General features: G+C 40.9%; 2 protein-coding genes across 2 annotated transcripts; one reads left to right on the top strand and one right to left on the bottom strand.

Moving 5' to 3' along the window:
• The first annotated feature begins 9,674 nt into the window (after positions 1-9,674).
• Positions 9,675-11,590, top strand: LOC113162158 (anionic trypsin-2-like). The gene is made up of 6 exons (XM_026360186.1): positions 9,675-9,727; positions 9,956-10,142; positions 10,292-10,471; positions 10,557-10,618; positions 10,849-11,006; positions 11,203-11,590. Exons 1-6 carry the CDS (start codon positions 9,682-9,684, stop codon positions 11,380-11,382), a joined length of 813 nt encoding a protein of 270 aa, XP_026215971.1. The 5' UTR covers positions 9,675-9,681; the 3' UTR covers positions 11,383-11,590.
• A 1,273-nt stretch (positions 11,591-12,863) lies between these two features.
• Positions 12,864-22,824, bottom strand: rac2 (Rac family small GTPase 2). Its single transcript, XM_026360026.1, has 7 exons — positions 22,688-22,824; positions 17,251-17,322; positions 16,155-16,272; positions 15,643-15,705; positions 14,586-14,745; positions 13,906-14,039; positions 12,864-13,298 (listed from the first exon to the last, which is right to left on the bottom strand). The coding sequence occupies exons 1-6, from the start codon at positions 22,720-22,722 to the stop codon at positions 13,909-13,911; spliced, it is 579 nt and encodes a 192-aa protein (XP_026215811.1). The 5' UTR covers positions 22,723-22,824; the 3' UTR covers positions 12,864-13,298; positions 13,906-13,908.
• Between the last annotated feature and the right edge of the window lie 1,058 nt (positions 22,825-23,882).

The raw sequence follows: 23,882 nt of genomic DNA, 5'->3' as shown, positions 1-23,882 counted from the left end.
ACTGTCTTTGTGACGTGTTGTTTTTCTGTATAGTGCTCTGTACCGTTTTCTTGAGGGGAGGAGTCTGAACAGTCCATTACCAGGGTGTGTGGGGTCTGCAGAGATGTTTTCTCCTCGTTTCCTGACTCTGGACCTGTACAGGTCCAGGATGGAGGGAAGATCTGCTCCTATGATCCTCTCTGCAGACCGAATAGTCCGTTGCAGTCTGCTCTTGTCCAGTTTGGTGGCTGATCCAAACCAGACGGTGATGGAGGAGCAGAGACCAGACTGTATGATGCCTGTGTATAAGGTGACCAGTAGTTCCTGTGGCAGGTTAAACTTCCTGAGCTGCCTCAGGAAGTACAGCCTCTGCTGGGCCTTCTTCCTGATGGAGTCTATGAGTCTATGAGGACCATTTCAGGTCCTGGGAGATTGTGGAGCCCAGAAATTTGACAGTCTCCACTGTAGGTACTGTGGTGTTGAGAATGGAGATAGGGGGCAGAGTAGGGGGGGACTTCCTGAAGTCCACTATCATGTCCACAGTTTTGAGTGGGTTCAGCTCCAGATGGTTCTGACTGCAACAGTGAGCCAGCTGCTCTACTTCCTGTCTGTATGCAGACTCATCGTTGGATCAGTCCAATGACCGTGGTGTCATCCTCGTACTTGAGGATCCTCACAGATGGGTCTCCTGAGGTGCAGTCGTTGGTGTAGAGGGAGAAGAGTAGTGGGGAGAGTACGCACCCCTGGGGGGCGCCGGTGCTGATGGTTCTGATGCCAGATGTGATGCTTCCCAGCCTCACCTGCTGAGTCCTGTCTGTCAAGAAGCTGTTAATCCACTGACAGGTGGAGTCAGGCACTGTGAGCTGGGTAAGCTTCTGGTGGAGGATTTCAGGTATGATGGTATTGAAGGCTGTTTAAAAGACCAACTTAACTACAATTAACACAAAGTGACAGCTTCTGTAGTAGATACTGCATTCTAGATTTCTGTGTGATTTATCTCTGTATCTAATCATTACTTCCCTGATGGGTGGACAGCCAGTATACTATACTTACCAGTAGGTGTTGATGCAGATTTGTCCACCCACCTGTAGATGGTTGCCCCTTCTTCACTGGTGAAAATAATATTAGCTAAATAGGTAATAACTAACAGGTAGTTTTAAGGGATTTTGTCTGACTGTCTCTTAACCACATGCCTAACCTCCCAGCCACACACACAGATACACAATACAGACAGAAACAGAGTTTCAGAGTGTTTGCCTGTTTTCTTGCTAGTTAGTCATTTTGCATCTTTTCATCTCTTGCTGTGATTCTAATTTTAATCTCTATTTTTGTTCAACAGATACAGATGATATATTGTACACTACAGAGTATTGGCCAATTTAACAAATCTTTGTTTGGCTCACACTGCAACAGCAACAATGGAAATATCAAACCTGTTTGAAAATTCCAGACTTGTTAGAGAGAGTAGGGTACCAATTATCCTGGGTTCATAACCCTTTACCTGTGTGCAAGCAACACTACTGATGACAACAATAATGATGTTATGTTGTGTTGTTAGAAAAAACAGTGCAGTTTTTTGTTTTGTTTTTCTATCAGTAGCTTTAACATTTGTCTTGAACATTTCAATAGATGTAGTCTTCTGTCCATATGATATAAAGTCTGAATAAAACTAATTCAGAAATCACTTCATATGTAGGTATGTATGTTTAGTTTAGTTTCACTTCAATCAAACATTTGAACATTGATCATGAAGCAATATTGTTACAGTTCCTCCCTCTGCCCCTGTCTGCGGCTTTTGTTTTGTTCTGGTCTCACACCATATATGGACTTCCTCCACTTTCCACCCTCCACTCCACACACCGGACTAATTACTGACTCAGTTCACCTGTGCCCTCCCTCTGCTTTATAAGCACCCCTCAGTCCTCAGTTGATTGCTGGTTTGTCGCACATTGACTTTCACGCTCATTCATGACACTTATTCATTTATGCTGCACACTACTCCTCCACAATCTGGTCAGTCTGTTTGTTTGTTGGTTTGTCTGTGAGGCACTGTTCTGTTTTTGGTTTGTCGGTTTGATTTGTTCGGTCTGCGTTCATGCAGTGTTTTTCAGTTGATACTTTGTCCTGTTAGTTTTGTATGTTTTGTTCCTGTTTGCCTGCCTTGCGCAGTGATTTTGGTTTGTCATTTTGTACATTTAGTTTGTTGGTTTCATGTCCACATTAGTGCGTGGTTTTTTGTTGGTACTTTGTATGTTGTAGTTAGAGTTATGGTTTGAGTTTTGCCTGTGTTTCCACAGTGTTTTCTTTTGATACTTTGTTAGTGTTTGTTAGTTCCCTGTGTCCCCTGCCCTTTTTGTTAAATAAACCTTATTTTTGTTCCCACCTGTTTGTTCGTCGCCGTCCGTCAGTCCAGTTCGTAACAGAACAAACCAGCCATGATTGCAACCATGGAACCACCACGTTCCACCACTGGTAGCTTCTCCCTTCCGTCTTGCCCCAGTTTTGTGCGCTATGGGGGCCTGGCGGATATTCTGGAGGAGGAGTATTTGGACCTGTATTGCAGTGCAGAGCATGTGGTCGGTTGGCTACACTCGGGTGTGGACCCCGAGTGTTTCGAGGCGCTGTACAGGGCAGCAATCGGAACCTTTGTGAAGAAGGGATACATGATGACGTATCCAGAATTCCAGTGTCTTAAAGACACTGTGATGTCTGCTCTGAATTCCTTCAAGCAGGGGTTTCGTTTGACTGCCCTGCCTAGCCAGCACCATTTGCTCTCCTCCTCCAGTACTCCCCGGTCCCCAGCGTTTGTTAGTCCTGCAGCTAGTGCTGCTTTTGTTAGTTCAGCAGCCGAAGCTGCTTTTGTTAGTTCAGCGGCCGAAGCTGCTTTTGTTAGTTCTGCGGCCGAAGCTGCTTTAGTTAGTTCTGCAGCCGAAGCTGCTTTAGTTAGTTCTGCAGCTACTGCTGCTTTTGTTGGTCCTGCAGCTAATGCTGCTTTAGTTAGTCGTGCAGCCGAAGCTGTTCTTGTTAGTCCCGCAGCCCCTGCTGCTTTTGTTAGTCCCGCAGCCCCTGCTGCTTTTGTTAGTCCCGCAGCTCCCGCTGCCTTTGTTAGTCCCGCAGCTCCCGCTGCTTTTGTTAGTCCCGCAGCCCCTGCTGCTTTTGTTAGTCCCGCAGCCCCTGCTGCTTTTGTTAGTCCCGCAGCCCCTGCTGCTCATGTTAGGCCCCCAGCTAGCGCTGCTTTAGTTGGTCCCCCAGCTGCCGATGCCGGTTTTGTTAGTCCAGCAGCCGATGCCGTGTGTGTTAGTCCAGCAGCCGATGCCGTTTGTGTTAGTCCAGCAGCCGATGCCGTTTGTGTTAGTCCAGCAGCCGATGCCGTTTGTGTTAGTCCAGCAGCCGATGCCGTTTGTGTTAGTCCAGCAGCCGATGCCGTTTGTGTTAGTCCAGCAGCTCCCGCTGCTTTTGTTGGTCCTGCAGCCCAGGCTGCTTTGGTCTCGGCTCCTGTTCCTGTCACGGATCTGGCTCCTGTTCCTGTCACGGATCCGGCTCCTGTTCCTGTCACGGATCCGGCTCCTGTTCCTGTCACGGATCCGGCTCCTGTTCCTGTCACGGATCCGGCTCCTGTTCCTGTCACGGATCCGGCTCCTGTTCCTGTCACGGATCCGGCTCCTGTTCCTGTCACGGATCCGGCTCCTGTTCCTGTCACGGATCCGGCTCCTGTTCCTGTCACGGATCCGGCTCCTGTTCCTGTCACGGATCCGGCTCCTGTTCCTGTCACGGATCCGGCTCCTGTTCCTGTCACGGATCCGGCTCCTGTTCCTGTCACGGATCCGGCTCCTGTTCCTGTCACGGATCCGGCTCCTGTTCCTGTCACGGATCCGGCTCCTGTTCCTGTCACGGATCTGGCTTCTGTTCCTGTCACAGATCTGGCTTCTGTTCCTGGTCCTTCAGCTGTCGCCGCAGTTGCAGCCACCTTGATTGCTGCAGTCACCGCTGCTCTGGTGTCAGCTGCTGCTCCGGTCCGTGCAGCCGCCAGGTTCCCAGGCGGGTCGACGCAGAGGTCGCCGTCGTCGCCGTCTCTTCCGTCTTCGGACGGGTCGACGCAGAGGCCGTCGCCGCCGTCTCTTCAGTCTTCGGACGGGTCGACGCAGAGGCCGTCGCCGCCGTCCCTTAACTTTGAACTTTGTTTGTCACCCCAGGAGATGTGGTGGGATGACAATGAGGACACCACCACCCTGCTCCTGTCTCCTTGGGGGGCCCCTGAGAACTGTGCTCCTGTCCTGGCCCCTCAGCTCCAGCTGGCTCAAAGTTCGTCGCCGCCGGGCAGTCCGCCCGGGGCTCCCCAGCCTTGTTCGTCGCCGCCGGGCAGTCCGCCCGGGAGTCCTCAGCCGTCTTGCTGTTCCCCGGCTCACTGCTCGCCATCCGGCAGTCCGCCTAGGGGTCTCCTGCCTCGTGGGTCGTGTGCTGGCCCCCGGCCTGGGGGTCCTCGGCCTGCTTTCCGGCTGGCTTTCCGGTCCCCGGTTCTCCAGCCGGCTCAAGGGTCTCCTGGTTCGTCGCCTCCCGGCCGTCCGCCCGAGGCTCTGTCTTCTGGTTCGTCGCCTCCCGGCCGTCCGCCCGAGGCTCTGTCTTCTGGTTCGTCGCCTCCCGGCCGTCCGCCCGAGGCTCTGTCTTCTGGTTCGTCGCCTCCCGGCCGTCCGCCCGAGGCTCTGTCTTCTGGTTCGTCGCCTCCCGGCCGTCCGCCCGAGGCTCTGTCTCCTGGTTCGTCGCCTCCCGGCCGTCCGCCCGAGGCTCTGTCTCCTGGTTCGTCGCCTCCCGGCCGTCCGCCGGAGGCACTGCTGGTCCGTTTGCCGCCTCCTGGCCGTCCGCCGGAGGCACTCCTGGTCCGTTTGCCGCCTCCTGGCCGTCCGCCGGAGGCACTCCTGGTCCGTTTGCCCGCTCCTGGCCGTCCGCCGGAGGCACTACTGGTCCGTTTGCCCGCTCCTGGCCGTCCGCCGGAGGCACTACTGGTCCGTTTGCCCGCTCCTGGCCGTCCGCCGGAGGCACTACTGGTCCGTTTGCCCGCTCCTGGCCGTCCGCCGGAGGCACTACTGGTCCGTTTGCCCGCTCCTGGCCGTCCGCCGGAGGCACTACTGGTCCGTTTGCCGCCTCCTGGCCGTCCGCCGGAGGCACTACTGGTCCGTTTGCCGCCTCCTGGCCGTCCGCCGGAGGCACTCCTGGTCTGCTGCGCCCGGTCCCTCCACCGGGCCTCCCTCCGCCCGCCCGGTCTGGTGTTTCGGGCCCTCCTCCGGGCCTCCCTCCCCCCGCCCGTCCTGGTTTGTTTGGGGCCGTCTGGGATCCGCCCCTTGCCGGGGGGGTTCTGTTACAGTTCCTCCCTCTGCCCCTGTCTGCGGCTTTTGTTTTGTTCTGGTCTCACACCATATATGGACTTCCTCCACTTTCCACCCTCCACTCCACACACCGGACTAATTACTGACTCAGTTCACCTGTGCCCTCCCTCTGCTTTATAAGCACCCCTCAGTCCTCAGTTGATTGCTGGTTTGTCGCACATTGACTTTCACGCTCATTCATGACACTTATTCATTTATGCTGCACACTACTCCTCCACAATCTGGTCAGTCTGTTTGTTTGTTGGTTTGTCTGTGAGGCACTGTTCTGTTTTTGGTTTGTCGGTTTGATTTGTTCGGTCTGCGTTCATGCAGTGTTTTTCAGTTGATACTTTGTCCTGTTAGTTTTGTATGTTTTGTTCCTGTTTGCCTGCCTTGCGCAGTGATTTTGGTTTGTCACTTTGTACATTTAGTTTGTTGGTTTCATGTCCACATTAGTGCGTGGTTTTTTGTTGGTACTTTGTATGTTGTAGTTAGAGTTATGGTTTGAGTTTTGCCTGTGTTTCCACAGTGTTTTCTTGATACTTTGTTAGTGTTTGTTAGTTCCCTGTGTCCCCTGCCCTTTTTGTTAAATAAACCTTATTTTTGTTCCCACCTGTTTGTTCGTCGCCGTCCGTCAGTCCAGTTCGTAACAAATATAAAATGCAAATATTAACTGATGCTGTTTGACTGAGATCACCTTTTACTTCAGCTGTTCAGAGTCGTGCCTCAGTTAATGTGTTGGTAGGACAATGGGAACAGAGAATATTTGACTGGACCATGTTAATGATATGATTCATCTGAACATTTCAACAAAATAGACTCACACAGATTTTATCAATAGAGAAAGGAAAAAAAAGGAGATCATTTTATAAAAACAAAACATACTCTGCATTCTTTTTTTAAACCAGAACTTAAAGCTGATTTACCCACTGAATCACCACATACATCAGAACTCGAAAGAGTATTATATGTTAGTGTCAGTGTACAAAAAACCATTTCCTGTATGCTACGTCCATGACACACTACTGACCACTTACAAAAATAAATTATTTTAAAAAGCTTGGGAAGTGAGGGAGATCTGGGGCTGGTCTGCTAAAACGGTCTGGGCAGGATTGAACAGGATCTGTAAAAAGAGAGTGACATGTGGTGGAGTAGAGCAGAGCGTGCTCAGACGTAAATGAGGTTAGTCTGAGAACGACCAGGGCTGAGACGGATTCACACAAACAAACCGTTCTCAGAGCTGTGGTCAAAACATCCCAAACAATTCAGAATTCAGACAGAGCTAACAAAGTCAGGTCATGTGAGAGACTGGGAGACTCATGAGTACCAAGATTTACAGCGAACCAAAGGTCAAGTGAGTAGGTTGGCTGAAGAGTGGCTTTGTGGAAGAAGTGGCACAATCTGGGAGAGCAATGAAGACTGCAGACCTGCTTATATGGTAGAGAGTGTTCACAGATGGAGCAGATCAGGACATGGTCAGAGAGAGCAGAGGAAGAGACACAGACAGAGAGCACTAATCAACCCATATATGGTCCTGAAGTGAGACTGAAGACAGACAAAGGCCAAGAAAACAGAAGTAGCAGAGTCTTCAATGCTGAAGTTACAGCTTCACTTTTCACTGTTTGTGTTTTTTACATTTGAAATCCAGTGGCGTATTTATTGTTCATGTCCTTCTGTTAGTACTCTGCTCTACACTTCCTTTTGACTTTCTTTCTCTTCCTGTTTCTGCCCTGTCCTCACTTTTCCAGCTTTTCTAATCACCCCTCATTATTTTCACCTGTGTCTCATTTCATTTTGGTTCCCTTTATATACCCTCCCTGCCCGAGGTCAGTTTCTGCACTGCTTCCAAGCCATGTTCTTGCCCAATGTTTTTCCCAGCCTAGGCAATGCTTTCCCTGTTTCTTTGTTCCCTACTTCCCTTCCTAATCCTCCTGGTACACTTTGCAATAAACTTCTTTTTCTAATTAACTGCTTTCTGGTCTTTTAATCAGGTCCACTACTACTACAACCATTACACCTACACTCTTTACCAGAGCCTGAGGAGAAGACTCACATGAGGATGTTTTTCACAGATGTCCCTTTTTTTTTTTTAATGTTAAATGGTTAACAAAATAAAGGACTCATTTAAAGGATTATTATATGGTTCTATTCCTTTGCAGCCTGTAAGAGCAGTTAACAACCAAATAGTTAATCCTTACTATTCCAATTATGTATTTATATTCAATAACAACATCACCTTATTAATTTAACTACCAATTGACATTATTCTGCACTTAACAAAGTAGATTGAGTAATGATGCACAGCTGAAAGACTGGTGACAGATATATTGAGTAAGCTTAACTACTACAAATTGTGTGCAAATAACTGTTATCTTTTTTTCAAACACTTCCCCTTGTCACATATGCTGTGAGGGTAAATAGATAGATATGTTTCTTGGCTTTGGTTGCAATTGAAATCTCAATTTGCAATTTTTCAGCAAAATGCCAAATATAAATAATTTTCAGTAGAATGGGAAACAAGACAGGAGCAATGGCAAAAGAAATTGTTGATATTGATGTTAAATTAACTAAAATGTTCTATACCGATTCTGATCATTGGTTAGTTTAAGGATGAACACAGAGCTGAAGTTTTCCATCGGTTTGTTCATCGTTGTTGAATACATCAGCTGAAATATAGGTTGATGTAACACTACTCTCTAATATTGTAATTCTGTGGGTGATTTCTTAAATCATTTCATCATAATCATATGTAATAGTTAAGGCAGTGGAGACATGTTGAATGTGGAGGGGATACAGACAGAATTCCAGAAATGTTATAAAAAATATAACTTTCATATTATACCTGGTAGCTACTATATCACTATACAGTATGTATGTGTTAACACAGTCGCATAATGTGTGGTAATGTAACAGGTTTAAAAATAACAAGAGACAGAAACAAAAGCCACCAAGCGGCAAAGTGTGGGGAAAAAAAGTTACTCTCCTAGCAGAGAGAGAGGAAAATATCAAAGATGAATACTACACAAAACAAGCAAGATACACAAAATAAAACACTAGTAAATGAAACAAGAAAAACTAACTCTAGGCTAAGGTCAAGATGAGGAGCAAGATCCTAATAACTGAACAGATGAGTACACAGTAGTGAAGCAACAGTGGATGTGCTCTTTGAATATACAGAGGTTAATTACTGACTCTGACGGTCTTCACTTGCATATTGAGTAAGCTGTGAAGGACTTACAAAATATCATGGGAAGAACTATGTTATCTCTCTTCAAACACTTCCAATTGTTTCTTCAGCTCTGAAAGTGAGTTGCTGTTTCTTCTTAAGTTTGGTTTTGTGTTACATGTCACATGTCCATGTTAGTCTGCAAATCAGCATGAATAGTAAAAGTCAACACAGGGTCATAATGAGAAATAAAACTCTAGCTATGAAGAATTCACTGCAAAAGCATGGTAGTATGTGTATGTATGATGTTTCACAATAGAAAAAACATCACAAACACTAAATCATACAAAATCACCATTACATCATAACAAAGCAAACAAATGCCTAAGTTTTGACCTAGCCCTAGGTCTCTAGCAGCAACTGACTGGAGATCTTCTTGGTGTTTGAAAATGTAAAATCTCATGTATGTCTTGTATTTGCAGGTTTATTATGTGCAAATTTGAAATGTAAACTAAGTATGTGTGTTACATAAAAAAGTTTATAGATAGTGGGAAGAAACTTATCCTGTGCCTGGATGCTCTAGTGCGCAGTGCTCTATAGTGTCAACAAGACATTTAAAAGAGGGAGTGGGCAGGATGTGAGGGGTTTAGAGAGATTTTCATAGACCTTTTGTTCACTTCAGATGAATACAGTTTTTGAAGAGTAGGGAAGGTTGTACCAATGGTTCACTCAGCAGTCCGGACTATCTGATGTCTGTAGTCTTCTGAAGTCAGACTTGGTAGCTGAGCTGAAACAGACTAGGTTCAGTTTAAAGCTACTGTCTTTGACTTGGGAGCTAGTGTAGTGGGGCAAGAACTAGGGTTATATATGAGGGTTATGGACTTACATATAAACCTTCAAATAAAACGAACTAATGAAACTTAAATCCATATCTGTCCATTAGATGTAGGAGTAAAAATGTTGGAGACTGTTCTCATTTCAGTGTAACTATTACTGCCACAATCAACAATTATTGAGAAACATCAATAAATCAATTAATTGCATAATTTTTCTGATCTTTTTTAGCCAATCAGGTTACATGATTGGTGTTTCGACAAACTGACGGGACAGTGTGGACAGACTTAAAAAGCCATCAGTGTTGCATCAGTACAACACTCAATAGAGTGTGAAACTGAGATGGCTCGACTGGCTCTTCTCTCTCTTCTCTCTCTGCTGTGGGTTGGTGAGTCCTCAAGTATCTTCTAATAAAGATTTGTCACACTTTGATTTTGTAAACGCTGTATTTCATAAATGTGATAAAATTTTCTATTTTAATTAAACTGTACATCAGTTGTACCCTACTCATTCTTTCATTAGTACTATGAATGTGTCTACTGTGTATGTACATTTACCTGTTTCTATTCCACTGAGAGCAACTCACCATCACTGGGTGGGGAACTGTCTATTTCAGGTGTCACCATGAGCACAGCGGTGGATCTGCAGAAGAGAATTATTGGAGGTCAGACATGTGGACAAAATGAGCGTCAGTACCACGTCAAACTGTCCACTGATCCTACTGGTTCTTCTCTCCTGTGTGGTGGCTCTCTGATTTCTAAACAATGGATTCTAACTGCAGCTCACTGCTGGAAGTCAAACATGTGAGACAATTTTAATTCCTTACGTGAATATACCATAAGTTTCATTCACTGGATATTAACCACAAGTGCAACATAATGATTGATGCTGTCAAATAATTAAAATAAATACCGGATGTGTGTAATTGTGTGATACCATTGTGTTATCGTAGGTATGCAGTTTTAGGTGTGCATCCAGGTCCAGGACAAGTGGTGAAAATCATAGAACCAGCTGTGATTTTTAAGGAAAAGAACACCAATGAGAGGACTCATGACCTCATGTTACTGAAGCTGCCTTCCCCAACTAAGGTTCGACCTGTACGCCTCCCTGAATGTAAAAGACAACCCACAATGTGAGTTTTCAAACTTCAGATGAAAATGTGCTGTTTTTCAGTTTAGTTGTATTTGTAACTTTTAGATGTTATTATTTTTCCCCAGAGGTCAAAAAGTCCAAATGGCAGGTTTTGCTGCTACAACTGCGGGTCGAAATAATAAAAAAAGTGAGATGCATTTAGTTTATTGTATTAGTTAGTGAAATAGTAGTGAATTATGTATATACATAAATCAACATAAATTTGTCTGTAGATTTCAAGCTACTGGACATATTAATAACACAGATCACCATCTTAATGTTGATGTTTGCTTTTTTGTCCATAGTTAAATGAATGGTTATGATTTTTGATAGAATATATTTTTGTACTAATGACATGCTTACTATCCATTATCATAGTATCTGGTACATCAAACACTCTTCAGTGTGTAGACATTGATCTTGTTGACTGTCAGCGGCTCCATAACATCCTGAGAACTAATAACCTACGGTTCTACAATAAATGGAAGTATCAAAGTTGGCTCTGTTACCAAACTCCAAGAGTGGATACGTGTCCTGTGAGTTGGCGCAGCTTCTAAACTTACAGTATAGCTTTGCTACAGTGATTACAATATTTATGTATATGTATATGTATATGTATATGTATATGTGTGTGTGTGTGTGTGTGTGTGTGTGTATATACTTATACAATTTTGTTTAAGTTACTATTTTAGTTAATGAAGTATTTCAGTATTATGTATTTCTCTATTACAGGGTGACTCTGGTGGGGGAGTGGTGTTCCAGAACAGGATTTATGGCGTCCATTCTTTCACGGGTGATGCTAACTTTGCCTGTAGTGAAGCAGGTGGATTTATGAACATTTGTCATGAGCCGTACTATCAGTGGATCAAAACAACAATTGCTAGTCCAAAAAAATGTTGGTGGTGTGGTTAACTGAAGTCATTTAACAGGCACTGACAATTGACTGGTTCACATTTAATCTTCACATATCAGATGCAAATCAACTTATATCATTAATTTAAAATAACTGTCTACTACAGTGACTCTACTATGTGAACACACTCTGCCTGTTACTGCACTGTACACTCATTGTTCTTCTTCAAACAGGACTGTAAACAACAAAAATTCTAAATAAAATGATCAAGAGTCTTTGTTATTATCATTATTCTGTTGTCAGTGTGTATATATGTGTTATATATATTCACACACGTAATAGTCCACCACAGAGTGCGCACCTTAACCCCATTGAGAATCTTTGGGGTTTGCTGACTTTGCTCCGGGCAAAAAAGAGACTGCAACTCTGGATGAAATGTATGAGTGTGACTTTTTTGGGGGATGGACAGTGTATTCTTATGCAATTTGAAGCTTTGCTAACAATCTCTAATATTACCTTTAGTCAAGTCAAGTCTAGTTTTATACAAATTATACATCTGTGTTGTAATTAGAACTACATTATGTCACTTTTTTTGTACTAATCTCTAAGAACTGGGCAGAGCAGGGAAAGAGATGGCAATGGAGACAAACGGGCCAATGTTATATTAATCAAAAAACTAAATTGTTAACCAAGAAGTGAAATTCATATAAGGACTGTTAGTGTTAATGGAGGCAAAATAATTTGGCTACATTAATCTATTGACACAATAATGCAAACATGTCATTCTATGGTGAAGAACATTGACTCGTTTCCTGCTTCTTTTCTTTTTGCTGCGGGTTTGGGAGAATAAAACAACTTTCTCTAACTTTTAGTTTACACTTATGATACTTTAACAGGACCGTATGGCATAGTTTTGTACACAATACTCTAGGCTAAACTTTGGTGGTTTACTGGTGAGGAGACAGAACGTGGGAGTTTGGAGACATCTGGTGGACAACAGAGAAGTGAACATAATGTGTTAAAGAACTGTTACCACAATGTGGCGATGCCTCAGAAATGGACCTCTACAATCCATTAAATACTGTAATTCAGGGGCTTCCATATGATGCTTAAGGAAAATTAAAGTCAATTTCATGACAAAAGAGTCATTTTGTCAAACCCCGGCTTTGAGCTACTATCTACAGGATGGACACACACACACTTACACGTTAGCCACTGTTAATTAGTGCAAACAAACAAGTCAGATTAATCCATGCCTGTGTCTGTATTAATCACTGTAGTGGTGGCATGCTCTCTAGGAAAACAAAGTGAGACAGATGATGCTTGTAACAGATGGCAACAATGCAATCAGATAGATCAGCATTACCTTTGACAAGCCCTCCCCACTTTGCTCATTAATTTTGTTGCTTGTGAATCATGCCAGATAATGAGGCTTTATTATTGGGAAACCACTGTTTTGATCCTCATTGAAGCCATGCTTTCTAACACACTGGAAACACTAATGAAATCAGAATTTCTCTGCATATTGTACTCAACCAAATGTCTTTTAAATGTCTTTTATTGTGATATCACAACAGATAATACATTTGTTAATAAATTGTATTCACATATAACATTGTTCAGCTCTCCACTCCTACAGAACTACATTGAAAAACCTGATCTTTATGCTTTAATCATTGTTCATCCCTCTCAAAGCAACAAGTCAGAACACATCATGAAGCAACCTTACTGAAATATTATGTTTGTACTCTGTCATCACTTTTATTTTATCATTAAAATTAATTCTCAGAATATGCTGTACAGAAAGGCTCGCTACTATGTCATAACAGTAAAAGCATTGTTTGTTTTTGTTTTATTTGTTAAACTACAGGAAATGTAGTTGTAGTTTCTCATTGAAAACACAACAGAAATCTTCCTTTAACCCAGGGTCAGCAGTTTGGATCGTTTTCTCTCTTCTTTGTGGTCCTGTGAGAATCTAAAACAATAAAAGCATCACTTTTATTATCGTACATACATGGAGAAATGATGGTGTCAATGGAAAACAATTTATCCTTTGACATTAATCACAAAAATAGACCTTTCTTTTGACAAAAGAGAGAGTCATTATTTTTATTCTGTGAAAAAAAAAACGTTTTAAACTTCTCTGTACTGTACCTTTGCATATTGAAATGCCAATACAATGCAATTATTCTGGGAATTTTAAATGACAGTTAACAATTTTATTTTCTTTGAACATTGTGCATTTCAGTTGCTAATGGATCTCCTGTGAAGAAATAGCCTGGATTGCTGTCTTTCAAATTATGTCATCCTGTAGGAAAATTGAAAATCTGTGCTAAAAGTATAAAATCGTTATGCAAGTGCTGTGACAGAAGCTTTTATTTCCCATATCAAATGTGTCTTAACATATACAAAACTTTTCTACTGCATGAAAAAGTCAGTTCTAGCTGCACAGTATGGGGTCAAGATTTTCAAGATTTCACAGGTTATGTAGATGCATCGGAGGTTAAGATGTAGGAAAAGAAAAGGACTACAGTAACTGTTTTTTTGTTTTTGTTTTTTTACCCTTTTGGCCTTTGTCTTACCATTTACAGTAGGGAGCAGGGCTTCTTTTTGACTTTGGTGGGCTGTGGGCAGAGCACGGCACGGATGGCCTCATCGAACACAGTCTTTAGACCACGCTGGGTTAAAGCCGAGCACTCCAGGTACTTTACTGCGTCTGTATGTGCAGGCAAGGACACACAGAAAAACACATAAATAAAGCTGCAAATAGAAACATAGAGATTAACTAAGTGAAGCCTGCATAATGCTTTGTATATAGTGTACAAATTTCTATTAAGCCAAAGTAGTTTTAGTCACATCGTTGGAGTTTCTGTTGAGCTGACTGAAAGTGCAACATTACGCTTTTAGCTTAATAGATAATTCTTTGTGGGTATAAAAGAAAGAATGATGCCCCTGCATAACGTGGAGTTATTGAACCTTTATAAGTAAATAACATCACATATGCTACTTTCATCTGTCACAAATAATTATTGTTGGACATGCCCAAACCAATACTTCATACTTTTACTGCCAATGAACTTCATATTACCGCAGTAATAGTAGTAACTAACTCTCAAGAAGTAGTAATGGCAAAGCCAGTACATCAACAACAACCTCATGTATTTATTACACAGACTGGTTAATATAACTTCATTTACATGCTGCAGAGACTCCAAACTCCCATCATATAAGACCTGGGAGAACCCCAAAGAGTGTGACTGACCTATCTCCTTAGCCAGAGCAAGGCCCTGAGGGTAGGTGATTGGTGCCAGCTTCTTTTCCTTCAGCTTCTCAATGGTGTCCTTCTCGTCCCTCAGATCCAACTTGGTGCCCACCAGGATGATGGGTGTGGAGGGGCAGTGGTGGCGAACCTCTGGGTACCACTGGTAGAGGACAGAATGAAAAGCAATTACAGAAGGGAATGAGTTGAGGATACACAGTCAAGGTATGTGTCAGATGAGGGGAATAACAGGGTGAAGAGAGATGAGAGGAGAAAGATGGAAGCCAGGAGGTACAAACATGTAAATGGAGTCTTCTTACATTTTCATAAAATATGCATATAAATGCAAACAACTTGATGAAGTGCTGGGAAAATATGGCTGTAGTTAGGTGTGGGCTCCACATGTGCTTTTTCACTCAAGCAATCCACATTTCACTACCAACTTGAAAATCATTTTTAAAGTAAGTGAAGTTTTCATTTTTAATCTTTTACTCGTGGTGACCACTTTCTACCACTTCTTCAAACTTCAATAATCTTTTAGAAATTCTTACTTTTACTCAGTGACAGGAGGCAGGGTCCATGAATTTTAACTACTGCACTTCCTTTTTAGTATGCTTATTTAACAATTTGGAAGTGAGGAGCAAATCAGGGGTAAATAGGACTAAAACAAATTAAATTTTATATTTCTGATGTTCTCTCCTTGTTAAATTGCATGTTCTAATAGGATATTAATTGGGTAAAGGGGCAGTGAATAAATCCTTATTGCATCTGTAGCATAGGAAACTGCAAATCCATTAAACCAAGAGAGTGCTTATAGGGTTAAGTGCCACACTTAACCCTATAAGTGTGTAATTCACGATGCCAAATTTACAATTCATTGTTCTTTTTGATGTGCTAGGATTGAAATTTAGATTGATTTTAGTCCTATGACCCTAAATTGATCAATAGTCAATAGGTGCCAGTGGTTTTGAAGACAGTTACATAGGTCAGCAAAAGGTAAAATATTTAAATGAATACATTTAAATCAGATTGCATGCAGAATAATGGAGAAGAGGCTCACCTTAGCTCTGACGTTCTCATAGGATGCTGGGCTCACCAGGGAGAAACAGATCAGGAAAACATCCTGGATGGACACAGAGTGAGGCAAATGTATAAATTGGATAATAGATGTAACCAAACTCTCACTGTGACCATGTCTATTGCATGTTGAATTAGTTTACAGAAATATATGTATATTATTTTATATGGTAATGGAATAACATCAGCCCCCAATCAGGAGGCTGGGGTGGATGAATGGGTACGCAAAATACAGGACAGGCGTTCTGTTTATTTAAACAAGATTTTTTCCATAATATTAATATTTCAAATAAACCAGTTAATTAAGTAGAAAATGTGTCACTTATGATAATATTAGATACACATTTAGAACATTTCTAAATATAGATGCTCACATGATATCCACTGATTGTTAAATTACATCCTCAACTGTGTTTTTAAAATTAAATATGTATCATCACGAACATTGTTAATATTAGTAGTAGTTAATTTCAGTCATGTATGACAATATCATACCGTCTGTGGGTAGGACAGTGGGCGGAGCCTGTCATAGTCTTCTTGTCCAGCTGTATCCCACAGACCCAGGTTGACCGGCTTGCTGTCCACCATTACATTAGCTGAGTAGTTGTCAAATCTGTGGGGAGCAGAGGAGGTCAGCGATCATTGATTGAGTCAGTCAGTGAATCATTTGGTTCAAGAGCCATAAATATTCATCATGTCAAATGAAGGTCAGACAGTCAGACAATAGTCCTCTGACAAATGAAAGAAGAAGCTTTTTATTAGTGAAACTCCAGAAAAGGGATTTACACACTGATTCATATGGGTTTAGGATCATGACTAATTATATGTAATCTATTTTAGTTAGATGACGTATGAATCTAAACTGTTGTTGCCTGTTTAAGGAGAAACGTTCCTGTAGACCTGCAGCTGCTGTTAACAAACCTGCATGTTTATTGAATTGCTCTAGCTCCTAATAGTAAAGCAGCACTGCCTCTGTGTGGTTACATACTGAAACACTACAACTGTCAGCTTACACTTTATACTTTTGTTGCTACACATAAGACATAATGATTTTATGCTGCTGACTGCGTATAAGGGCAGTGACACACAGTTTTTAACTTAGGTTGTCTCATTATTTCAGTTTTCCCTTAAGCAACCTTGATGAACACACTATTTTGAGCAACATCCTGCTTTCGTGTCATGTATTTGCACGCATTTCATGTCTCAATTAGTAAAAAACATCAGCCATTTAAAGGCATGCAAAGAGATGTGACTGCTAATCGTTGTTCTCTTTAATAGTTTCCAGCTTGATTTGTTTTAATTATTATTAATTTCTCACTTATTAGGATCTTACTAATGTCAGTCTTAAGTTCTCATTTGTTAGTTCTAATGCAGTAAGAATACAGTTTTATTAACTTTCTTTTAGTGAGTTTACAGTACGTGTATATGTGAGTCTTTGTTTCCATGCAGGCATAAAATTGAGTAAGCATGTAACACATGCGTGTTAATATGTATATGTGCAAGTATACGTTTGTTTTAATTATGTTTTTTTGTATACCTTCTATTAGGGTAACTGAGTATGTGTGTGTGTGTGTGTTTGTGTAATACTTACACAGTAGGGATGTACTCCCCAGGGAAGGCATTGGTGGTGTAGCTGATGAGAAGACATGTTTTTCCCACAGCTCTAAATTAAAGTAAAGTAAAAAAAAACACACACATTATAAAGAGACAATAACAAAGTTTAAGGCCATAAAATCTGAACCTAAATGTGCACAGAGTCTGATCAGCACATATACATTTTGACCTAGTTCCATAATTTGGTGCTTTTTATTACAGAAGATGGCAGAAGATCTTATACAAACAGGAAATGATGCAATACACACACTGACAGACATCAGTAACACTTTGAATTTTAAAAGCAACAGTCCCAAGCACAGAAATGTGAAAGTATCTATTCTAGGAGGACAAGGAAAAGGCTATTTCTTGTACAGCATCAAAAAATGTATTGTACGCAGTGCTCTGAATTCACCTTTTTTTAAATTGAAACACGCATTAGACCCAACATGTTCATTAAGGGAGTAGAATGGACAGCTTGTCTCAGCATGTACAGTGATGAAACAGCATGGCTGCAACCAGAAGGTGGTCAAACAAGTATTAACTAGCCCTGCTTTGATTTTGTTCCAGAGCTTTGCTGTCAGTGTTTCAACAACAACAACACCAGGACACGTGCCCTGCCTTTATCCAGGCACTCCTGCACTGAGCAGATAAGATTCTGGCTAAATCAGATTGGTTGCCAGGTATAAGAGGCTGCTTCCACTTGGCTCCTTTCATTAAACAGTGGAGATACACTGACACTACACAATCCGATGCTCAGGTACCTGAATCAATAAAATACTATAGCTCTAACTTCTCTCTAAAGATATGAGGTATTTAGGACCTGATTATTTTGTATATGGTATTGTTATATTAATCAGCTTCTTTGTATCCTTTATGCTCTTGCAGGTAAATTACAGGTAAATATATGTTGCTTACATAATAACACTTATACAGAAATGCCCAAACAAATCCAAACTGATCCCGATTTGCTAAGAGCCCATAAGCTTATTACACAAAATCACAGTCATTTATTCCACAACACTGACTTAATAAAAGTCTGAAAGCATATTTCTTCATTCAGCCTTTTACTGTGAGTAATAGCTGGAGACATGAACATACACTTTTCTGACAAAGGCCAAAGGTTAATATATATATATATATTTTTAACCTTAATTTTCAGCTTACTTAGTCCCAAACAGAACACATAAGAGAACAAGTGGTTTTATGTGCACCAAATATATAAAACAAAGTATCAGATGCTTTAATACCAAGTAAATACACAATCTTTCAATTTATTCCATCAATAATTTGTTAACGGAACAGTATATTGAAGTTTAGTGGACATATATTCCAAAATCCAAGTGTCTTAATGTGAAGAGGTGCTGTCGACACCTTCTGTGATATCGAGTCATTAAACAGCATGTTGATATATTTGCTTCTAAAAGTGAAGGGAGTTAAGTTAAGCCTGCTCCGTTTCTGTGATGTCTGCTTCATTAGTAGGCTGTGCAGCATTTTTACTTTTGAAGTGACGCAGAGCATAAAAGTCCAGGTGCTAAACGACCATAGCAGTGCACAGACAGCAGATTGTATTGATTTGAAGCATCATGCTAGCGTTAGCTTAAGTTACATATTGTAGCTATAATTAACAAGGTTCTCTTATTGGGTCTATCTTAAAAAAATGTGAGAGACCTTTAGGTGTAAAAGAGAAAACCTTGGTGTTTTACTATTATGACATTTTATGGTTGGATCTAGGGATGAAACAGGTGCATTTGCTTGCACAGTTCATTATTAAGCTTCTTAGACATGTTTAAGTAATGTTTTATAATAGTCTACATAAAGCAGTCTGGAAAATGTTCTAAACAAGACAGATAGTAATTAATTGCCAGTAGTAAGCAAAGTGTCAATACTGGTATGACTTACATATAGTATAACGAGTTGGGACTTTACCTGCTTTCCATAAGTCTCAGTTCACCACAATTACAGACAAAAAACTATCCAAACACTATCTGGTATTTAGCAGACAGTTTCAGTTGGTTTTTTTTGCAGGTGCATGGCAAGTACACAGATAACCTGCTGCCAATAGTAGCAGTACGTCCAAAGTTCTTCACTAGTTCACTAGTCTATTTATATATGCTATATTTTTATATCACTGATTCTCAAGCAGCTTCCACTAAAATTCACTCCATCAGTGGCACGAAAAAAAAGTAGTTTCTTTAAAAAAGTCACACAATCTGGTTGCACGACTATATACAGCTTATGATAACTGTGCTTTGGGTAAAATGAACTGAAAAAAACTTCTGTCACACATTAAAGACTTTGTGAAGTCAGGATAATCATGAAGTCTCGCTTTTTGGAACATATGAAAATGAATCATACTAAGAACCGATGCAGAGTGTAAAAAAAAGCTCTTCTTACTTCAGTAGCAATATGACTGCTCAGAGGTATGAGCAGTTGACAAGTAAGAACAGTGCGTCTATGTAATTTTATCTGCATGGCGGCCATTTCGTGTTTTCGATGTTGAGTTTGATGACATTTTGTCACTTCCCCACTCTGTGGATTTAGACGTACTTTTATGATTGCAGTCAGAATAAGGTTTGCGTAAAAATCTAAAGGTTAGGGTTAGGTATGCAGTTGTGCTACTTAATGTAATGGGGTAAGGAGTGGATTGTGTCAGTGAAGGCTCTCAGAAGGATAGAAATACAAGCGTGTGTGTGTATGTGTGTTATGCTGTGGTTATGTGAGTCAAAAAGGAACTGATCTGTTTCAGAAGTTAGCGCCGAAAACAGGAACCAGCCAAAATGAGCGATCAAGAAATAAAAGGACTTCCAACTCAGATCTGTCTTTTTGCTTTTTCTTATCTGGTTTTTCATCAGCTTTTCTGTCCTCTGTTGACACAATCCCACATAATCTGAGATTCAGGAGAGTCTGTTTCTACCTTCCTACTCTTTACTCCTATTTTGTCCCACACTTTTCTCTCCTGTGTTTGTTTTTTCTATGTCACGGTGTCTGTTGATCGTAGACTCTCATAACTACGACATTCTCTGTCGTCTCCAATAACTTTGTTTGAAACACGTTTCCCTTTGCTTGAACCAGTCCAAAAAAACAGCACCCGGTGGTGATCGTGGTAAAGGTTGATGTTTTATGTATTCAACCTTTTGCTTTTGAATCCCTCTAGATACAGTTTTTTATGGCTGCATCACTCCAACAAATAAAAACATCTTCTGGTAACAGGTAAAAGATATTTCTATGTTGCTGTTGGCAAGGGGACTATCAGAGGAACAAAAAGCGTTACATTTCATCTAAAATACATTGTACTCAGTGGGACTGAAGTTTCATGTAGCTCTTGGGTGGACTTTCACACATTTGAACAGAATGAGAGGCTGCATCCTGAGTGTAAACATTGACTCTCGCTCTGGAAGGAAACAGTCAAGACGTTATTAAACCTACATTTATTTATTTTGTTCCTTTACAGTTGGGCTTTGTGTATTCTATCTTTTTGTCCCCACACCATCATCCATCCTTCCAACAGGCCAGAACTCTAACAGGACTATATATCAGCAGCATGACTTGCTAAGAGATGACAAATGTCCCTGCAACTTATGACCAACTTCCTCTCTGCTCTCTGTTCAATAAATAAATCATAATATCTCTATTTCACACCTGTTTTTGACACATGTGTACATATCACCCAAGCACTGTAGATTCTTATAAAAGCCTGTTCTGTCTCGTGCACAGAATTCACACTATGAAGCTACAAATTTAACTTGGGGCCACAGCACGATGCCACACTGGCTACTACCAGAGTAGGTCAGTGAAATAATGACAATTCACAGCAGAAATTAGTCACAACAGCTCCAGCTGCAACTGTCAGCTTCTCTACTCAGATTTGCTATTTGAACAGTCTGTAAAGTTCCTTCCAGTCATGTCAACAGGGAATTTGTGCCATCCATTTTTTGTCACCATACAAACACGTAGTGTCTGCAGTGATTGGCCAGGTGTGCACAGGTGAGAAGCTGGGCCGAGCTCCAAGCTCAGATTCTTTTCTTCACATTCTTCACATAACTTCCTTTACTGTTGTATTCCCCACTGTTCTGCACAAGTTATATCACCAGTGGGTTCCAGGAACAATTGGGAGGAGTGTGACAATCTGGGTCAAGTCCTGGACATGAGCCAAGACTGACAATGTGACTAAACAAAACCCACGAGATTATGATTTACAAAAAAAGAAGTCAAGCCTGACATTCAACAATTTTAACATATGAGAACATGTTATGAACCACTAACAATTTACTGCCTCCTTTCAAAATAAGGAAGGGTTGTACCTTTTTGTATTTCAACCTCGTGTTTGTTTGTAGTTGCTGAGAGTTAAAAATCAAGTTATATAATGACAAACACTTCTACAGCTAAGGTAATGACAAGCTTTTGAATTGTTCATTATCCATCCAACCTGGCCTCATTCCCTCTGTAGACTTTGTAGGTTTTCTTTCACGTATCAGTGTGATGCTGCTCAAATGCACAGTCATAAGCTCAGTCAGCACTTTACTCTCAGGGACATTTGTTTTAGATTTAGTGCTCTGAAGGAAAGCAAATTAACTATAATAACTCCATTGCTATACCTCCTCTCAGCAGTTTTCAATCACTGTCACACTCAACACATACAGGAAGCCGGCTACCTGTAAATGTTACATTGTCTGTAACTCTTACTGATCTCGTACAGCGGCAGCTACAGCTCTTCCGCTTTGCAGTTTCCTCTCTCATGACATCTCTCTTTCCCCAACTTGAGGGATAAAAAAGAGCTTTTTCTGATGTGGTAGGTGACATACTGTTCAAACATGTCGAGAGGAAAAATGTTTCTCTAGACTGAAAAAAATTCACCAAGTGTTTTGGGAATTGTTGAGCTAAAGTATGAAAACACCCCAATTTAACAAAAAACAAACATGTACTTTCCCTTTTTCTTTTTTCTTGTATTTAATTAATTAATATTTTTTTTAGTTTAATGAGCTCTTTTTTTCTGCATTTCTGGGATGTTCATCCACAGCAAAGAGCTTATATTCAGACCTTGCGGCATTACATTTTCCTGCATGTTGTGGCCTGCACCACTCAACCAGCACCCTCACTCCCTGAATGAGCCCTGTCAAATGTCAGACGTCTAAAAATCCACACACATTGAGACAAGCTGGACAAACTGTTTGTTCTTAAACAAATGAAAGTTCACAGTATCTTTAAAAGTTACTAGTGAACTTCATATCATGCAATCACATCACTGCGGAAGTTTCTCAAACTCTTACTCAAGGGTGTTCACACCATTGAAAACAAACTTTGAAACGCCCGTCAAATGGCTCCAAATTATGAGCCTTAGGCCAAATGGACATCAGCTGAGTAAACACTTAGTGATTGAATGTTGAAGGCAGCTTAAGTTGTATCAATTTAGGTAAAGTAAAATGATAGCGTACCCATCTCCAACGACCACACATTTGATAGCCTGCATCCTGTTCCGCTCAGCTTCGTCTGTGCTCTTCACTCTGACAGAAACAGACTCAGAGAGGAAGGTGCAGAGACGCTGATCAGCAAGCAGCTACAGGAAATTGTTACACACCTCGCTCACTCTCCTCCCTCTGCTGCCTCTTTTTTTTTTCTTTCTCAGCCTCTCTTCCTTCATTTTGCACACATCTCTTCTTCCTGTTTTGTTCAGCTTTTTTTTTATTCTTGTAAATAAGCAAGAATCTGTTAATAATGTTGTAAGATATAGTATAAGTAAAAGAGGTGAATGATGCAGAAAACATCACTGTTGCAACAGATAAGAGCTTTGAAAGAGCTTTGAAAAGTTTTTCAAAGGGGAAGGTGTTGCATTCACACAAAGCTTTATTTAAAACTTCCTCATTTTGCAATCATACGTGTCATGTTATGTATATATATTTAAACGCGGAACCACTGAAACTCACATGCATTTTATTGTAAAGGAGTTTAAATGTAGTGAAGAGTGTAACTTTACATTTTGTGCACTTTATAAAACCACTTTAAAAAAACTTTAAAACTTTATAAAGTGATTAAAAAAAGAATAACAACAACAATCAGCTATACATCACTCACACCTACAAAAAACACACAAATAGACATAAATCTGCATTTACGGGACGGGATTGAGTATTTGTAGTTAGAATTTAGGTCAATTTGTAAATGAAAAGTAACATTTATGAAAAGTGGAAAATATAAACGACAACCATAGTAATACACAATCTCATTACTACTACTAAAACACACACAAACACGTAATAATGGTTTAATGTGTAACTTAGTTTAAGTAGTTAAAAGTTTAGTTTAAATGCGTAAAATTATAACATAAAAATATATCAAAATTAACATATATAAACATCAATACACAGTTTTATAATTGGTTCATGTACTGGAATTTAAGAATAATTAATTTATAAGTTGATGAAGAAAGGAGATATCGTTGAAAAATAAAACTGAAAAACAAAACACGTCTCTTCTTAGATCATACCCTGCAATGTCTTGGTCTGTAATGTACTGCGATGCCCATTTGTTACCACTAGATGGTAGTTCAGCTTCATTTTGGTAAATATCTCATAAACTGTATGTAGGTCTGCACATTTGTATCTTATTTTAATGCAATTTTAATCATAGTAA

Source organism: Anabas testudineus, chromosome 1 (genome assembly GCF_900324465.2).
Source record: "Anabas testudineus chromosome 1, fAnaTes1.2, whole genome shotgun sequence".
In the NCBI taxonomy this organism is placed as follows: Eukaryota; Metazoa; Chordata; class Actinopteri; order Anabantiformes; family Anabantidae; genus Anabas; species Anabas testudineus.
This window is presented reverse-complemented; position numbering and strand designations above follow the sequence as displayed.

Coding starts and splice junctions, on each gene's coding strand:
- LOC113162158 (XM_026360186.1), top strand. CDS start 9,682: ATGGCTCGACTGGCTCTTCTCTCTCTTCTCTCTCTGCTGTGGGTTG. Junction 10,619..10,848: donor GGGTCGAAATAATAAAAAAA/GTGAGATGCATT, acceptor CCATTATCATAG/TATCTGGTACATCAAACACT. Junction 11,007..11,202: donor CAAGAGTGGATACGTGTCCT/GTGAGTTGGCGC, acceptor TCTCTATTACAG/GGTGACTCTGGTGGGGGAGT.
- rac2 (XM_026360026.1), bottom strand. CDS start 22,722: ATGCAGGCTATCAAATGTGTGGTCGTTGGAGATGG. Junction 15,706..16,154: donor CACTGTCCTACCCACAGACG/GTATGATATTGT, acceptor GTGTCCATCCAG/GATGTTTTCCTGATCTGTTT. Junction 14,040..14,585: donor TGCTCTGGCTAAGGAGATAG/GTCAGTCACACT, acceptor CTGCACATACAG/ACGCAGTAAAGTACCTGGAG.